This window comes from Aotus nancymaae, unplaced genomic scaffold (genome assembly GCF_030222135.1).
Source record: "Aotus nancymaae isolate 86718 unplaced genomic scaffold, 86718_ANA_hifiasm-v0.15.2.pri h1tg000015l_0, whole genome shotgun sequence".
Lineage (NCBI taxonomy): Eukaryota > Metazoa > Chordata > Mammalia > Primates > Aotidae > Aotus > Aotus nancymaae.
This window is the reverse complement of record NW_026988426.1, coordinates 1,581,133-1,595,615: the sequence shown is the minus strand read 5'-3', so window position 1 is coordinate 1,595,615 and position 14,483 is coordinate 1,581,133. Positions and strand designations below refer to the sequence as shown.

Genomic DNA, 14,483 nt, shown 5'->3' with positions numbered 1-14,483 from the left:
TGACACTTCCCATGCTTAAGGGAGAAGTCATACCTATCATGACTTGGATCCCAAGAACATTTTTATCCCATGCAGTAAGAACATGCTACTGGATACAAAACATGGCAGACTGTCATACCTATCATGACTTGGATCCCAAGAACATTTTTATCCCATGCAGTAAGAACATGCTACTGGATACAAAACATGGCAGACTAAGGATGTCCAAAAAATTATCTCCTCCATAGAAGCAACAAGAAAACTGACCAAAATAGAATCAACTTTTTCAGCACTGTAGAAATTGACCAAAGGCTTTCAGCCAGTTGTTTTATTCAAGCCAGGAAGTGTTCATCCAGGAAAGACAGCCGAATCTCAGTAAGAATCATGAGAATGGCTGGGCCTGGTGGCTCACACCTGTAATCCCAGCATTTTGGGAGGCCGAGGCAGGTAGATCACGAGGTCAGGAGATCCAGACCATCCTGGCCAACATGGTGAAACCCTGTCTCTACGTAAAACACAAAAAGCAGCTGGGCATGATGAAATGCTCTTATAGTCCCAGCCACTCACAAGGCTGGGGCAGGAGAATAGCTGGAACTTGGGAGGCAGAAGTTACAGTGATCCGAGATCGTGCCACTGCACTCCAGCCCACCAGAGTGAGACTCTGTCTTAAAAAAAAGAATCATGAGAGCTTTGCAGCACTTTGCCCTATTCCTGTCCACCCTCAGCTCCATGGTAGTCTTGAAAACCAATAGTCCACAATCATTGTGAAAAACCAATGGCCACCAGAAGAGGCAAAATGGGTAGGTGCTCCTTTGAAGCTCCATTCCCAGAAAATTATTATTTGATCTTCCTGGTCGTTCCCTGAAAGATCCCACTTATAGACCATGCTGACTCAGAGCTTACTCAATGTGAAAAGGCCTTTCCCTGAGAATGTTCATTGAAAACAGAGTAAGTTGTTTAACTTCACAGCTACCTGAGAGGTTGAATAACAATTGGGATAAACAACAGGCTAACACAAAAACTTGAAAGGAATATCTGAGGAATTAGATGTCCATTGGGGCTTTGAAAGCTCTGACATATTCCTAAGAATCTAGGAGGTCATGTGCACGTATAGGGCTATACACACGCTAAAAACAATAACAACAAAAACTAAGACCCTCAGCTCTCACCTCTCGCTGACCTTAAGGCTCTATGCAAACAGGAAGTGAAGGCTTACAGCAGAATTGTCAACTGCCTGGCTGAGTGATGACGGCATGCCCCCAACACACAGCTTCTTGGCAAAAATTGAGGGTTCTTTTCCTTGTGGTTCCAAGTGTTAAAATAAATCTCTGATTAGTTGACACTAAGCAAACTGAGCAGAGACTTCAGTAGCCACACATCACAAAAAATACAGATTTTAGATAATTAGTTCAGGAATTACTAAACAAGCACAGCCAGCAACAACAACAAATCCTGGGGCAATGGAAAGTCTGATTTCTAGAGTTGTCACACTATTTTAAATGACTAGTTTTCAACAATTATGAGACAAGCAAAGAAAGTGTGACACACACATATACATATATATGTGGAAAAAAAGTAATCAATAGAAATGGTCCCTGAGGAGACCAGATGTTCAACTAGACAAAGATTTCAAATACAGTCAAAGAACTCAAGTAAACCATGACTAAAGAACTAAAGTACAAGAATGAGGTCGCATCAAATAGAGAATATCAATGAGCAGATTAAGTTATTAGAAGGATCCAGATACAAATTCTGGAATTGGAGAATACAATAACTGAAACAAAAAATTCACTAAAGGGGCTTAACAGCAGATTTAAGCAGATAGAATACAGCAGCAGTGAAGCTGAAGATAGGTTAAGTGAAATTATCCAGTCTGAGGAAGATAACACAGAAGAGACTGAAGATGAAAATTAACAGATTTTTAGAGCTCTGTGGAACACCCTCAAGGATACCAACAAATGCACAATAGGAAGGAGAGGAGGGAAAGAAGCAGAAAGTATATCCAAAGAAATAATGGCCAAAGACATTCCCAAATCCAACAGAATAATTAGTCTACACATCTGAAAAGCTCAATTAACTCCAAATAGAATAAATCCCAAGATCCAGACATATTATAATCTAACTGTTGAAAGCCAAAACTATAGAATCAAAAACATTGAAACCAGTAAGAGAGAAACAACTCATGTACAAAGCCTCAATAAGATTAAGAGCTGATCTCTTATCAGAAAACGTCAAGGCCAAAAAGCTGCGGTGCAGTGAGCCAAGAACTGTACACCATTGCACTCCAGCCTGGGGAACAAGAGCAAAACTCCATCTCAAAACAGAAAAAAAAAAGAAGAAGAAGAAGAAGAATCTTTACCAACTTTACAAAATAAATTTCTCACCCATTCTTTGAGGCTAGTATTAATTTGATACCAAACTAAGAACATTAAAAGAAAAGTACATACTAATATCCCGTATAACTACAGATGCAAAAATTCAACAAAATAGGAGGAAACCAAATGCATAAACATGTGAAACATATGATCAACATATTGGTCATCATGATGAATTAGAATTTAATCCAAGAATTCAGGAGTGGTTTAACATGTGAAAAAATCAACATAGTACCCCGTATTAGTAAAGGGGGAAACCTACGTGATCATCTCAATGCAGAAAAAGCATTTGACAAAATTCAACATACTTTCATAATAAAAAAAACTCGACAAACTGATATAAAAGGTAACTTCTTCATTCTGATAAAGGCATCTACAAAAAACTCAGCGGTAACCTCATACTTAATGGTGAAAGTCTAAAGGTTTTCCCCAAGATCAGGAATAAGACAAGGATGCTGCTCTTTTCACTTTTATCTGAGATGGTATTGGAAGTTCTAGATGCATTAATTAGGCAACAAATAAAGTGCACCCAGATTGGAAAGGAAGAAATAAAACTATTTGCAAGTGACATAATCCTTTTTCTCTCCCAAGACAGAGTCTTGCTTTGTCACCCATGCTGGAGTAGCGTGATATCAGCTCATTGCAACTTCCACCTCCTGAGTTCAAGTGATTCTCCTGCCTCAGCCTCCCAAGTAGCTGGGTTTACAGGCACATGCCACCATGCCCAGCAAATTATTGTATTTTTAGTAGAGATGAGATTTCACCACATTGGCCAGGCTAGTCTCAAACTCTTGACCTCATGATCTGCCCACCTCAGCCTCCCAAAGTGCTGAGTGCTGGGATTACAGGTGTGGGCCACCATGCCCAGCCAACATACCTTATATATAGAAAATCCTAAGGAATTTACACAAAAAGCCCAGAGCTAATAAATTCAGCTAGGTTGCAGAATTGATATACAAAAATTAATTGTATTTTTACACAATTAATAGTGATCAAAAATCAAAGCAATTTAATTTACAATAACATAAAAACAATAAAATGCTTAGTAATAAATTTATCAAAAGAAATGTGAGTTATATGATGCAAACTGTAAAAAATTAATAATAAAGAGAACTGAAATAAATGAAAAGGTATCCCATGTTCATGGATGGGAAGACTTCATATTAAGATGGCAATACTCCACCTTATAGGTTCAATGACTCCACTCTATAGGTTCAACGCAATCTCCATCAAAAGCTGAGCTGCCTTTATTGAATAAATTGACAAGCTGATTTTAAAATTCATATAGAAATACAAAGGATCCAGAATAGCCAAAATTATACTGAAAAAAGGACAAAGCTGGAAGACTCACACTTCTCAATTTCAAAACTGACCACAAAACTACAGTAATCAAATATTCAATGGCATAAAGATAAACATATAATCAATAGAATAGAACTGACAATCCACAGACGAACCCTTATATTCATGGTCAATTGATTTTTGACAAAGGTACCAAGACAATTCAATGGGTAGAAAGTAGTCTCATCAAATAATTGTGCTTGTACAACTATGTATCATATGCAAAAGCACAAAGTTGGACTCCTACTCTCACTATTTACAAAAATTAACTCCAAATGGCTCAAAACCCTAAAAGTAAGAGCTAAAATTATAAACTCTTAGAAAGAAACATAAGCAGGCCGGGCGCGGTGGCTCACACCTGTAATCCCAGCACTTTGGGAGGCCAAGGCGGGTGGATCACGAGGTCAAGAGATCGAGACCATCCTGGTCAACATGGTGAAACCCCGTCTCTACTAAAAATACAAAAAATTAGCTGGGCATGGTGGCATGTGCCTGTAATCCCAGCTACTCGGGAGGCTGAGGCAGGAGAATTACCTGAACCCAGGAGGCGGAGGTTGCAGTGAGCTGAGATCGCTCCATTGCACTCCAGCCTGGGTAACAAGAGCGAAACTCCATCTCAAAAAAAAAAAAAAAAAGAAACATAAGCATAAATCTTTGTGACCTTAGATTAGGCAATGGATTCTTGAATATGACACCTAAAACACAGCTAAGAAAATAAGCTAGACACCTTTTATGCTTCATAGGATACTATCAAGAAAGTGAAAAGACAAAGAAAGTGAAAAAGACAACCCACAGAGCAGTAGAATATATTTCCAAGTCATATCTGCTAAGGATTAGTATCTAGAATATATAAGGAATTCTTACTACTCAATAAAACCCAATTTATTTGACTTAAAAATAGACAAAGGGCTTGAATAGACTACCCTTTTTTTTTTTTTTTTTTTTTGAGACAGTCTTTCTCTGTCACCCAGGCTGGAGTGCAGTGGCATGATCTCAGCTCACTGCAACCTCTGCCTCCTGGGTTCAAGCAATTCTCCTTCTCAGTCTCCTGAGTAGCTGGGGTTACAGGCACCCACCACCACACCTGGATAATTTTTGTATTTTTACTAGAGATGGGATTTCACCATGTTGGCCAGGTTAGTCTCAAACTCCTGACCTCAAGTGATCCACCCACCTTGGCCTCCCAAAGTGCTGGGATTACAGGTGTGTAAGTTACTGTGCCCAGCCAGAATAGACATTTTTCCAAAGAAAATATAAATTAAGCACATGAAAAGTACATCCTAGTGCTTTGGAAGATTGAGGTGGGAGGATTACTTGAGGCCAGGAGTTCAAGACCAGACTGGGCAACATAGTGAGACCCCCATCTCTACCAAAAAAATGTTTAAATTAGCCAGGTGTGGTGGTGTATGCCTGTAGTCCCCTCTACTTAGGAGGCTGAGGCAAGAGGATTGCTTGAGCCCAGGAGTTTGAGGCTGCAGTGAGCTGTGATCATACTACTGCACTCCAGCCTGGGTGACACAGCAAGAGTCTGTCTCAAAACATCAACCAAAAAAAAAAAAAAAAGGCAAAACATATGAAAATCATAGTAACATAGCTTTTTGAACCTACTAGATAGCTATAATTTTTAAAAATAAACAATAACGAGTATTAGTAGGAATGTCAAGCTGTATGGTGGTGGAACCACTTTAGAAAATGGCTTGACATCATGTTTCCTATTGCTGCTGCAAAAGCTACCACAGACTTAGTGGCTTAGAACACACAGACTTATTCCTGTGGTTCGGAAGGTCAGAAGTTCATAATAGATTTCACTGGGCTAAAATTAAGATATCAACAGGGCTGGTTCCCCCTGAAGCCTCTGAGAGGAGAATCTGTTTCCTTGCTCTTTTCAGCTACTCGTGGAATCACATGTATTCCTTGATTTGTGGTCCCTCCCTCCATCGTCAAAGCACACCATGCTAATATCTGCCCACTCCCCAGCCTTTTTTTTTTTTTTTTTTTTTTGAGACAGAGTCTCACTCTGTCACCCAGGCTGGAGTGCAGTGGTGTGATCTCAGCTCACTGCAACCTCTGCCTCCCAGGCTCCAGAGATTCTCCTTCCTCCACCTCCTGAGTAGCTGAGATTACAGGCACACACCACTGCACCCAGCTAATTTTTGTGTTTTTTGGTAGAGATGGGGTTTTGTCATGTTGGCCAGGCTGGACTTGACCTCAAGTGATCCTCCCACCTTGGCCTCTCAACGTGCTGGGATTACAGGTGTGTGCCACCAAGCCCGGCTAATTTTTGTATTTTTAGTAGAGACGAGGTTTCACCATGTTGGCCAGGCTGGTCTCAAACTCCTGACCTCAAGTGATCCTCCTGCCTCAACCTCCCAAAGTGCTGGGATTACAGGCATGAACCGCCATCCCTGGCATCTGCTTTTATCATCACATTGCTCTTCTTATAAGCCCCATCGAATGCCAGGCCCACTCATATAATACAGAATCACCTGTCTATCTCAAAATTCTTAACTTGATCACATCTGCAGGGTCCCTTTTGTCATAGAGCAACATTCACAGGTTTGGAGATTAGAAGATGCAGACACTTGGGGTGCCATGATACAGCCTACTACAAAGATTGAAACAGACTCAGCACATAACCTAGTTATTCTCAGTGGAACCAAAGACATCCATCCACATAAAAACTTGTACACAGATGTTAATGACTGCACTCATCATAATAACCAAAAAGTGGAAACAACTCAAATGTCCCCCAACTAATAAATGGATAAACAGGCCGGGCATGGTGGCTCATGCCTGTAATCCCAGCACTTTGGGACGCCAAGGTGGGCAGATTGCTTGAGGTCACGAGTTCAAGACCAGCCTGGCCAACATGGTGAAATCCCATCTCTACTAAAATACAAAAATTAGCCGGGCCTGGTGGCATGCACCTCTAATCCCAGTTACTCGGAAGGCTGAGGCAAGGGAATCGCTTGATCCCAGGAGGCGAAAGTTGCAGTGAGCTGAGATTGCGCCACTGCATTCCAGCCTGGGCGACAGAGTGAGACTTATATTTATCTTATAAACAAATAGATACACAAACTGTGGTCTACCCATACAACAGAATATCATTCTGTTCAAAAGGAAGGAAGTACTGATACAGGCTACAACATGAACTTTGAAAACATGAAAGCTAAACACAAAAACTTGCATGTTGTATGACTGCATTCATAGGGAATGTATAGAAGAGGTTATTCCAGAGACAGAAAGTAGACTAGTGTTTGCAGAGACTGTAGTGGGTGAGGAATGGGGAGTGACTACTGAATGAGTGTGGAGTTTCTATTTGAGGTGATGAGTAGGTTCTGGAATTATCTAGTGGTGATGGTTGCACAACTTGGCGACTATACTCGAAACCACTGATTAGGTACTTCAAGAGTGAAATTTGAAGTATGAGTTATATCTACGTTTCTTTAAATAAATAAATAAATAAACGCTAATATAGAACCAAAAGGTAAGCAATTTTTTTTCTTTTTTTTTTTGAGATGGAGTCTCGCTCTGTCACCCAGGCTGGAGAGCAGTGGCATGATCTCGGCTCACTGCAACCTCTGCCCCCCAGGTGCAAGTGATACTCCTGCCTCAGCCTCCCGAATAGCTGGGATTACAGACACATGCCACAACACCCAGCTAGTTTTTGTATTTTTAGTAGAGACTGGGTTTCACCATGTTGGCAAGGCTGATCTCAAACTGCTGACCTCAGGTGATCCACCCGCCTCAGCCTCCCCAAGTGTTGGGATTACAGCTGTGAGCCACTGCATCTGGCCTTATTTTCCCTTTTGTTTCATACCTTTCTTGGATGGGGGATTCCAGGGACTGCTCCAAACAAATTAAGCTAACTAGAGATATAGTTCGGATTCCTATGGCAATTCAGAGAATGACTACCCATTTCACTGATGAATGGGAAGGAACCATTGGACCCAAGTGGTAAAAATGAAAGTAGACTCTGCCCTCTAAGAGCCCTAAGCCTAGCAGGGTAAAAGGGGACATGTGGGTGGCTAAGGTAAGACACAGACAGTGGTGTACCCCAAAAGACAGACAGAGGCAACAGTATTGAAGTGCTAAGAAGGAAAACTTCCTGGTCAAGGCATTCGGGATTCACAGAAACCAAACTAACCTTGAAGTCAACCCAGAATCTGCATTTAATGAGGTTGGGGTAGATGGAGAAGGGAAGACTTAACCCACCCAGGGACTAGATGCCTCCACTGAGAAGTAACCTTCACCTACCCTCATTTCCTCAGTTTTCAGGCTTACAGGTAGCAAGTGAATTTTCAATTAGAAATATCACCTTTTTGGCCAGGTGCAGTGACTCACGCCTGTAATCCCAGCACTTTGGGAGGCTGAGGCGGGCAGATCACTTGAGTCAGGGGTTTGAGACTATCCTGGGCCACAGGGCAAATCCCTGTCTCTATAAAAAATACAAAAATTCATCAGGCATGGTGGTGAGTGCCTGTAGTCCCAGGTCTTCTAGAAGCTGAGCCAGAAGACTCGCTTAAACCCAGGGAGGTTAGGGCTGCGATGAGCTCCGATTGTGCCATTGCACTCCAGCCTGGGTGACAGAGAGAGACCCTGTCTCAAAAATTAAAAATTAAAAAGATAAAAAAGTAAGCCGGGCATGGTAGCTCATGCCTTTAATCCCAGCACTTTGGGAGGCCAAGGCGGGCAGATCCCTTGAGATAGGGAGTTAGAGACCAGCCTGACCAACATTGAGAAACTCCGTCTCTACTAAAAATACAAAATTAGCTAGGTGTGGTGGTGCATGCCTGCAATCTCAGCTACTCGAGAGGCTAAGGCAGTCACTTGAACCCGGGAGGCAGAGGTTGCAGTGAGCCAAGATCACGCCATTGCACTCCAGCCTGGGAGACAAGAACGAAACTCTGCCTCAAAAAAAAAAAAAAAAAAAAAAGTAAAATAAAATAAAAAAAGTAAAATAAAAAAAGAAATAGCACGTTTTCCATCCCCCACTAGGACCTAGATTCCACAGCTCACAAACACAGGAGTAATGGCCATTTTCCTTTTGACGAAGGCGGTTTAGACCAAACCATAATCTCTTCACTCTTTTCTTTAAAAGCCCCAAATGAGAGTTTGCAAGTTCTGAATCTATTAAACATTTTCCAGCCAGAGACACTAAGAACATATTTTGCACAAGACTGCTATAAACACTATGTACTGACCGCCACCCCTTCGGCTGTTTTTTCAGAAGGTGTGTCAGGGCAGAAGCTGGTTATATTCCTTCTCTTTAAGGTCTGTTCATCTTTTTTGGCCTTTCGGAGCTTCAGGCTGACTGCCATCCTCTGCTGTCGCCTCAGCTAGTGAGGAAAAGAAATTGGAGCATTTAGAACCAGGAGTGGGGATATCACCACATTTAGTCTGTCAAACACGTTTCAAAGTATCCAATCTCATTTTTACAAATCCAACAGGCTGAAAGAGTTTGGATCACAGTTAATAAATCATCTCAGCTGTTTACATTCTCTTCTGCTTTCTCTTCTACCATGTCTAGAAAATAATTCAATCTTCTTCCAAAATAAAGCAAGACCATGTACAACCTTGACAGGTCAGGATTCTCAGCTGTAAAAACACCTCGGCAAAGCATCCCATTGCCCTCCATAAGTCTGAACGCATCTTCACCAATGCTGATCAGTTCCTGAAGAGTATGGCTGCTTCCTGAATGTGCCCAGGCCTTTTCAGTGGTGGCTTGACAGGTGGTGCCATGGATGATTAGGGGACTGTCCATGTCCTAGACGCCCTGATCATTTCCACTACTTTTTTGAGATGGAGTTTCACTCTGTCACCCAGGCTAGAGTGCAGTGATGTGATCTCGGCTCACTGCAACCTCTGCCTCTGGGGTTCAAACCATTCTTGTGTCCCAGGCTCTCAAATCACTGGGATCACAGGCATGCATCACCACACCTGCTAATTTTTGTGTTTTTAGCAGATACAGGGTTTCACCATGTTGGCCAGGCTGGTCTCAAATTCCTGGGCTCAAGTGATCCACCCACCTCAACCTCTGAAAGTGCTGGGATTACAGGCTTAGCAACTGCGCGTGGCCCATTTCCACTATTAATGAAACTTGTCTATAAGCCATTAAGGCCTTCATCCCCAAGACTACGTACTGAGGGTGATTAAAATTAAAACAAGGCTGGGCATGGCAACTCATGCCTGTAATCCCAGCCCTTTGGGAGGTCAAGGCAGGAGGATCACTTAAGGCCAGATATTCCAGACCAGCCTGGACAACACAGCAAAACCCTATCTCTACCAAAAAAAAAAAAAAAAATTAGTTGGGATTGGTGGCATGCATATGTAGTCCCAGCTACTTGGGAGGCTAAGGTGGGAGGATCCCTTGAGCCAGAGAGGTCTAGGCTGCTTTGAGTTGTGATTGTACCACTGCACTCCAGCCTGAGCAATAGACTGAGACCCTGCCTCTAAAACACACACACAGACACACACTCTCTCTCTCTCTCTCTTTCTCCTTTTGTCAGTTAATGACTCAAACTTTATAGTGTTGAGAATCCTGAGGAAAATGACCTAACCTTTCTAGATAGCTGAGTTTAAGCTGAAGTCTTTTAAGGAGTAATTATAAAGAAGTCACAACATATGAGATACTTCTGGTTCCTTAAGCTATTTAATTCTTGTTTGAAAAAGGGTCATCAGCCAAGCATGGTGGCTCAGACCTGCAATCTCAGCACTTCGTGAGGCTGAGGCAGGAGGACTGCTTGAGCTCAGGAGTTCAAGATCAGTCTGGCCAACATGGTGAGACCCTGTCTCTACAAAAAATTAGCTGGACATGATGCTACTTTGGAGGCTAAGGTGGGAGGATCACTTGAGCCTGGGAGGCAGAGGCTGCGGTGGACTATGATCATGCCACTGCACTCCAGCCTGGATGACAGAGTGAGACTGTGTTCAAATAATAGCAATAATAATAAAAGGAAAAAATGTTAAAGAGTCATGGTGGCATTATCTGGCAAGGCAGGAACACCTGTGGGAATCAGAGTCCAGCATACTCTTGCCGCATCGCTAGGCAGGACTTCCCTGTGAAAAGTTTTATATGTTTCTCTCTTCTCTTTGGCAGGCCCTCCCTGTTGTTGTCCATGTGGAGGACTCAGTTCCTTTGTTCTCACTGGTTTCCTTTAATCTGCAGTGGTCCTAGAAGCCAGACAGCTTCATTGCTGGAACAGGTTACTGTAAGAGGGATTTGGTTCCTGACTGTGGCCTGACCAGGCTGCTGTCACCCTGTGCTTCCCTCATCCCTAATCAGGCTTTCAGATTCCCAAAGCAGAGCTAACCTTCTATGATGCCAGTCAAGATGCAGAGATGGGGCCAGGCGTGGTGGCTCATGCCTGTAATCCCAGCACTTTGGGAGGCCGAGGAGGGTGGATCACTTGAGGCCAGGAGTTTGAGACCAGCCTGGACAACATGGCAAAACCCTGCCTTCACTAAAAATACAAAAATTAGCTGGGCATAGTGGTGCACGCCTGTAATCCCAGCTACTTGGAGGGCTGAGGCATGAGAATTGCTTGAACTTGGGAGGCAGAAGTTGGACTGAGCTAGGATTACAACACTGCACTCCAGCCTGGGGTACAAAGCGAGTCTTCATCTAAAAAAAAGATACAGAGATACAGAGCTAGCAACAGAAAACTATGCAACCAAAGAAGCTGAGTCAGAGTTAGAATCATATAAACAGCACGGACTCCCCAGCCCCAGCCCTTGGGCTCAGCCTGGCAGCAAGAACAGCTCAACATTGACATGAGCAGTTGTAGTTAAACACCTGTATACTGGCCCTTGGAGATAAATATATCCAGCCCCTGGGAGATAAGTAGCAGCCTGTGTTTTTCGGGCTTTTTTTTTTTTTTTTTTTTTTGAGACAGAGTTTCGCTCGTTACCCAGGCTGGAGTGCAATGGCGCGATCTCAGCTCACCGCAACCTCCGCCTCCTGGATTCAGGCAATTCTCCTGCCTCAGTCTCCTGAGTAGCTGGGACTACAGGCACGCACCACCATGCCCAGCTAATTTTTTGTATTAGTAGAGATGGGGTTTCACCATGTTGACCAGGATGGTCTCGATCTCTTGACCTCGTGATCCACCCGCCTCGGCTTCCCAAAGTGCTGGGATTACAGGCTTGAGCCACCCCGCCCGGCCTCGGGCTTTTTTTTTTTGAGATGGAATCTCTCACCGTTGCCCGGGCTGGAGGGCAGTGGCGCGGTCTCAGTTCACTGCAACTTCTGCCTCCTAGATTCAAGTGATTCTCCTGCCTCAGCCTCCCAAGTGGCTGGGATTGCAGGCCCCCACCACCATGCCCAGCTAATTTTTTATATTTTTAATAGAGACAGGGTTTCACCATGTTGGCCAGGCTTGTCTCGAACTCCTGACCTCAGGTGATCTGCCCGCCTCAGCCTCCCAAAGTGCTGGGATTACAGGCATGAGCCTCTGCGCCTGGCCCAGCCTAGTTTTTAGTTTGGTTTTGTTTTAGAGACAGGCTCTGGCTCTGTCACCCAGGCTGGAGTGCAGTGGTGTAATCGCAGTTCACTGCAGCCTTGAACTCCTGGGCTCAAGCAATCCTCCCACCTCAGCCTCCTGAGTAATAGACTATGGGCACACGCCACCACATCTAGCTGATTTTTGTAGAGTTGGAGGTCTTGCTATGTTGCCCAGGCTGGTCTCGAACCCCTGTCCTCAAGCGATCCTCCCCCCTCAGCCTCCCAAAGTGCTGCGAACACAGGCATGAGCCACCATGCCTACCCAAGCAACCCTGTTTTATGGATGAAGAAACTGGGATTCTGAAATAAAATAATTGCAAGATCCCATGGAAACTTTGATTCCACAGTTGTCTGGCTCCCAAGTCCACGTGTTTTTGTCTTTCCCACCTTTAATATTTGATGAAAATAGCAAACATACAGAAAAGTTGAAAGGATAATTCAAGGAAACACTCAGGCATCTATCTAAAAAATCTTTTGCTGTATTTGCCTTGTCAATCCATCTCTCCACCACCAACCACCACCATCCCTGCTTTTTTTTTTGAGATGGAGTCTTGCTCTGTCACCAGGCCTGAGTGTAGTGGCGAGATCTCAGCTCACTGAAACCTCAGCCTCCTGAGTTCAAGCAATTCTCCTGCCTCAACCTCTCAAGTAGCTGGGACTACAGGTGTGCACCACTACGCTGAGCTAGATTTTTATATTTTTAGTAGAGACAGCGTTTCACCATGTTGGCCAGGATGGTCGCGATCTCTTGACCTCATGATCCGCCCACCTCAGTCTCCCAAAGTGCTAAGAATACAGGCATAAGCTGCTGTGCCCCACCCCGCTCCTTTTTTTGAGATGGAGTTTTGCTCTTGTTGCCCAGGCTGAAGTGCAGTGGCACGATCTCGGCTCACTGCAACCTTGACTTCCTGGGTTCAAGCTATTCTCCAGCCTCACCCTCCCAAGTAGCTGGGATTACAGGCACCTGTCACCACACCTGGCTAATTTTGTATTTTTAGTTGAGATGGTCTTTCACCATGTTTGGTCAGGCTGGTCTTGAATTCCTGACCTCAAGTGATCCACCGGACTTGGCCTCCCAAAGTGCTGGGATTGCAAGTGTGAGCAACCACGCCTGGCCTCTCCATTCTATTTTTTATGCACATTGCACTGGTCCTTGATAGAAGCATGTGGGTACTTTATACTCACAGATGCATCTTTGCCTCGGTACTTAAATTTTCTCAGCCTCTCTTCTGGAGCATCTAAGCTCGGCATATTGGTGGGTAGTAGTAAGTTACCTGCAGGTTGGACAAGAACAAAGAGATTTTCAGTGCCCATTGTGTAGGTTATTACATCAGTATCATCGGGCACTAACCCTTAAAGGGCTCCCAGTGGAGCAGAGGACAGACCCAGTAAGTCAGCACGTTTTTATTTTTTGAGACCAGAGAAGCCGAGTGCGAGTTAGAATCCACATACACAGCACAGACTCCCCATCCCCAGCCCTTGGGCTCAGCCTGGAAGCAAGAACAACAGTCCGGACTTCTCAGTTCCAAGTCCTATGTCTGCAAGGCATGCTTGTTGGCATCAGGGCCTCACTCTGTCACCTGGGCTGGAGTGCAATGGCACAATCACGGCTCACTGCAACCTTGACCTCCTGGACTCAAGTGAGACACCCATTTCAGCCTCTTGAGTAGCTGGGACTACAGGCATGAGCCATCACACCTGGCTTATTTGTGTGTGTGTCTGTGCCTCTGTGTGTGTGTGTGTGTGTGTGTGTGTGTGTGTGTGTGTGTGTGTGTGTATGTGTGTGTGTATATATATATATCACCATGTTGCTCAGGCTGGTCTTGAACTCCTGAGCTCAGGTGATCCTCCCACCTCAGCCTCCCAAAATGCTGGGATTACAGGCATGAGCCGCCATGCCACACTTGAAGACAGCTCCTATAAGCATTGCCACGCCAGCTCAGTAGGCTGTGAGCACCGTGAGAGCACCAAGACAACCAGCCCTGGGCATTAACAGTGAAGGAAACCCTTTAAAGGTGTTTTGGCTTCAACTAGGTCCTCAACGAGACAGGTAGGCTGGTTGTCATATACAGAAGCCTTTCATGCCAGGTGCAGTGGCTCACGCTATAATCCCAGCACTTTGGGAGGCTGAGGCAGATTAATCACTTGAGGTCAGGAGTTTGAGACCAGCCTGACCAACATGGCGAAACCCCGTCTCTACTAAAGATACAACAATTAGCCAGGCATGGTGGTGGATGCCTACAACTGCAGCTACTTGGGAGGCTGAGGCAGGAGAATCACTTGAA

The 14,483-nt window shown here is 44.2% G+C and overlaps 1 protein-coding gene across 1 annotated transcript in view; it reads right to left on the bottom strand.

The window, feature by feature from the left end:
• KPNA7 (karyopherin subunit alpha 7) overlaps nucleotides 1–13,776 on the bottom strand; it is a 34,977-nt gene extending 21,201 nt beyond the window's left edge. Inside the window, exons 1-3 of the mRNA XM_012455457.3 lie at nucleotides 13,689–13,776; nucleotides 13,384–13,472; nucleotides 8,900–9,034 (exon numbers count right to left, since the gene is read on the bottom strand). Of these exons, the coding sequence (XP_012310880.2) occupies nucleotides 8,900–9,034; nucleotides 13,384–13,449 (201 nt within the window). The 5' untranslated portion in view covers nucleotides 13,450–13,472; nucleotides 13,689–13,776. The remainder of the gene's footprint in view (nucleotides 1–8,899; nucleotides 9,035–13,383; nucleotides 13,473–13,688) is intronic.
• Between the last annotated feature and the right edge of the window lie 707 nt (nucleotides 13,777–14,483).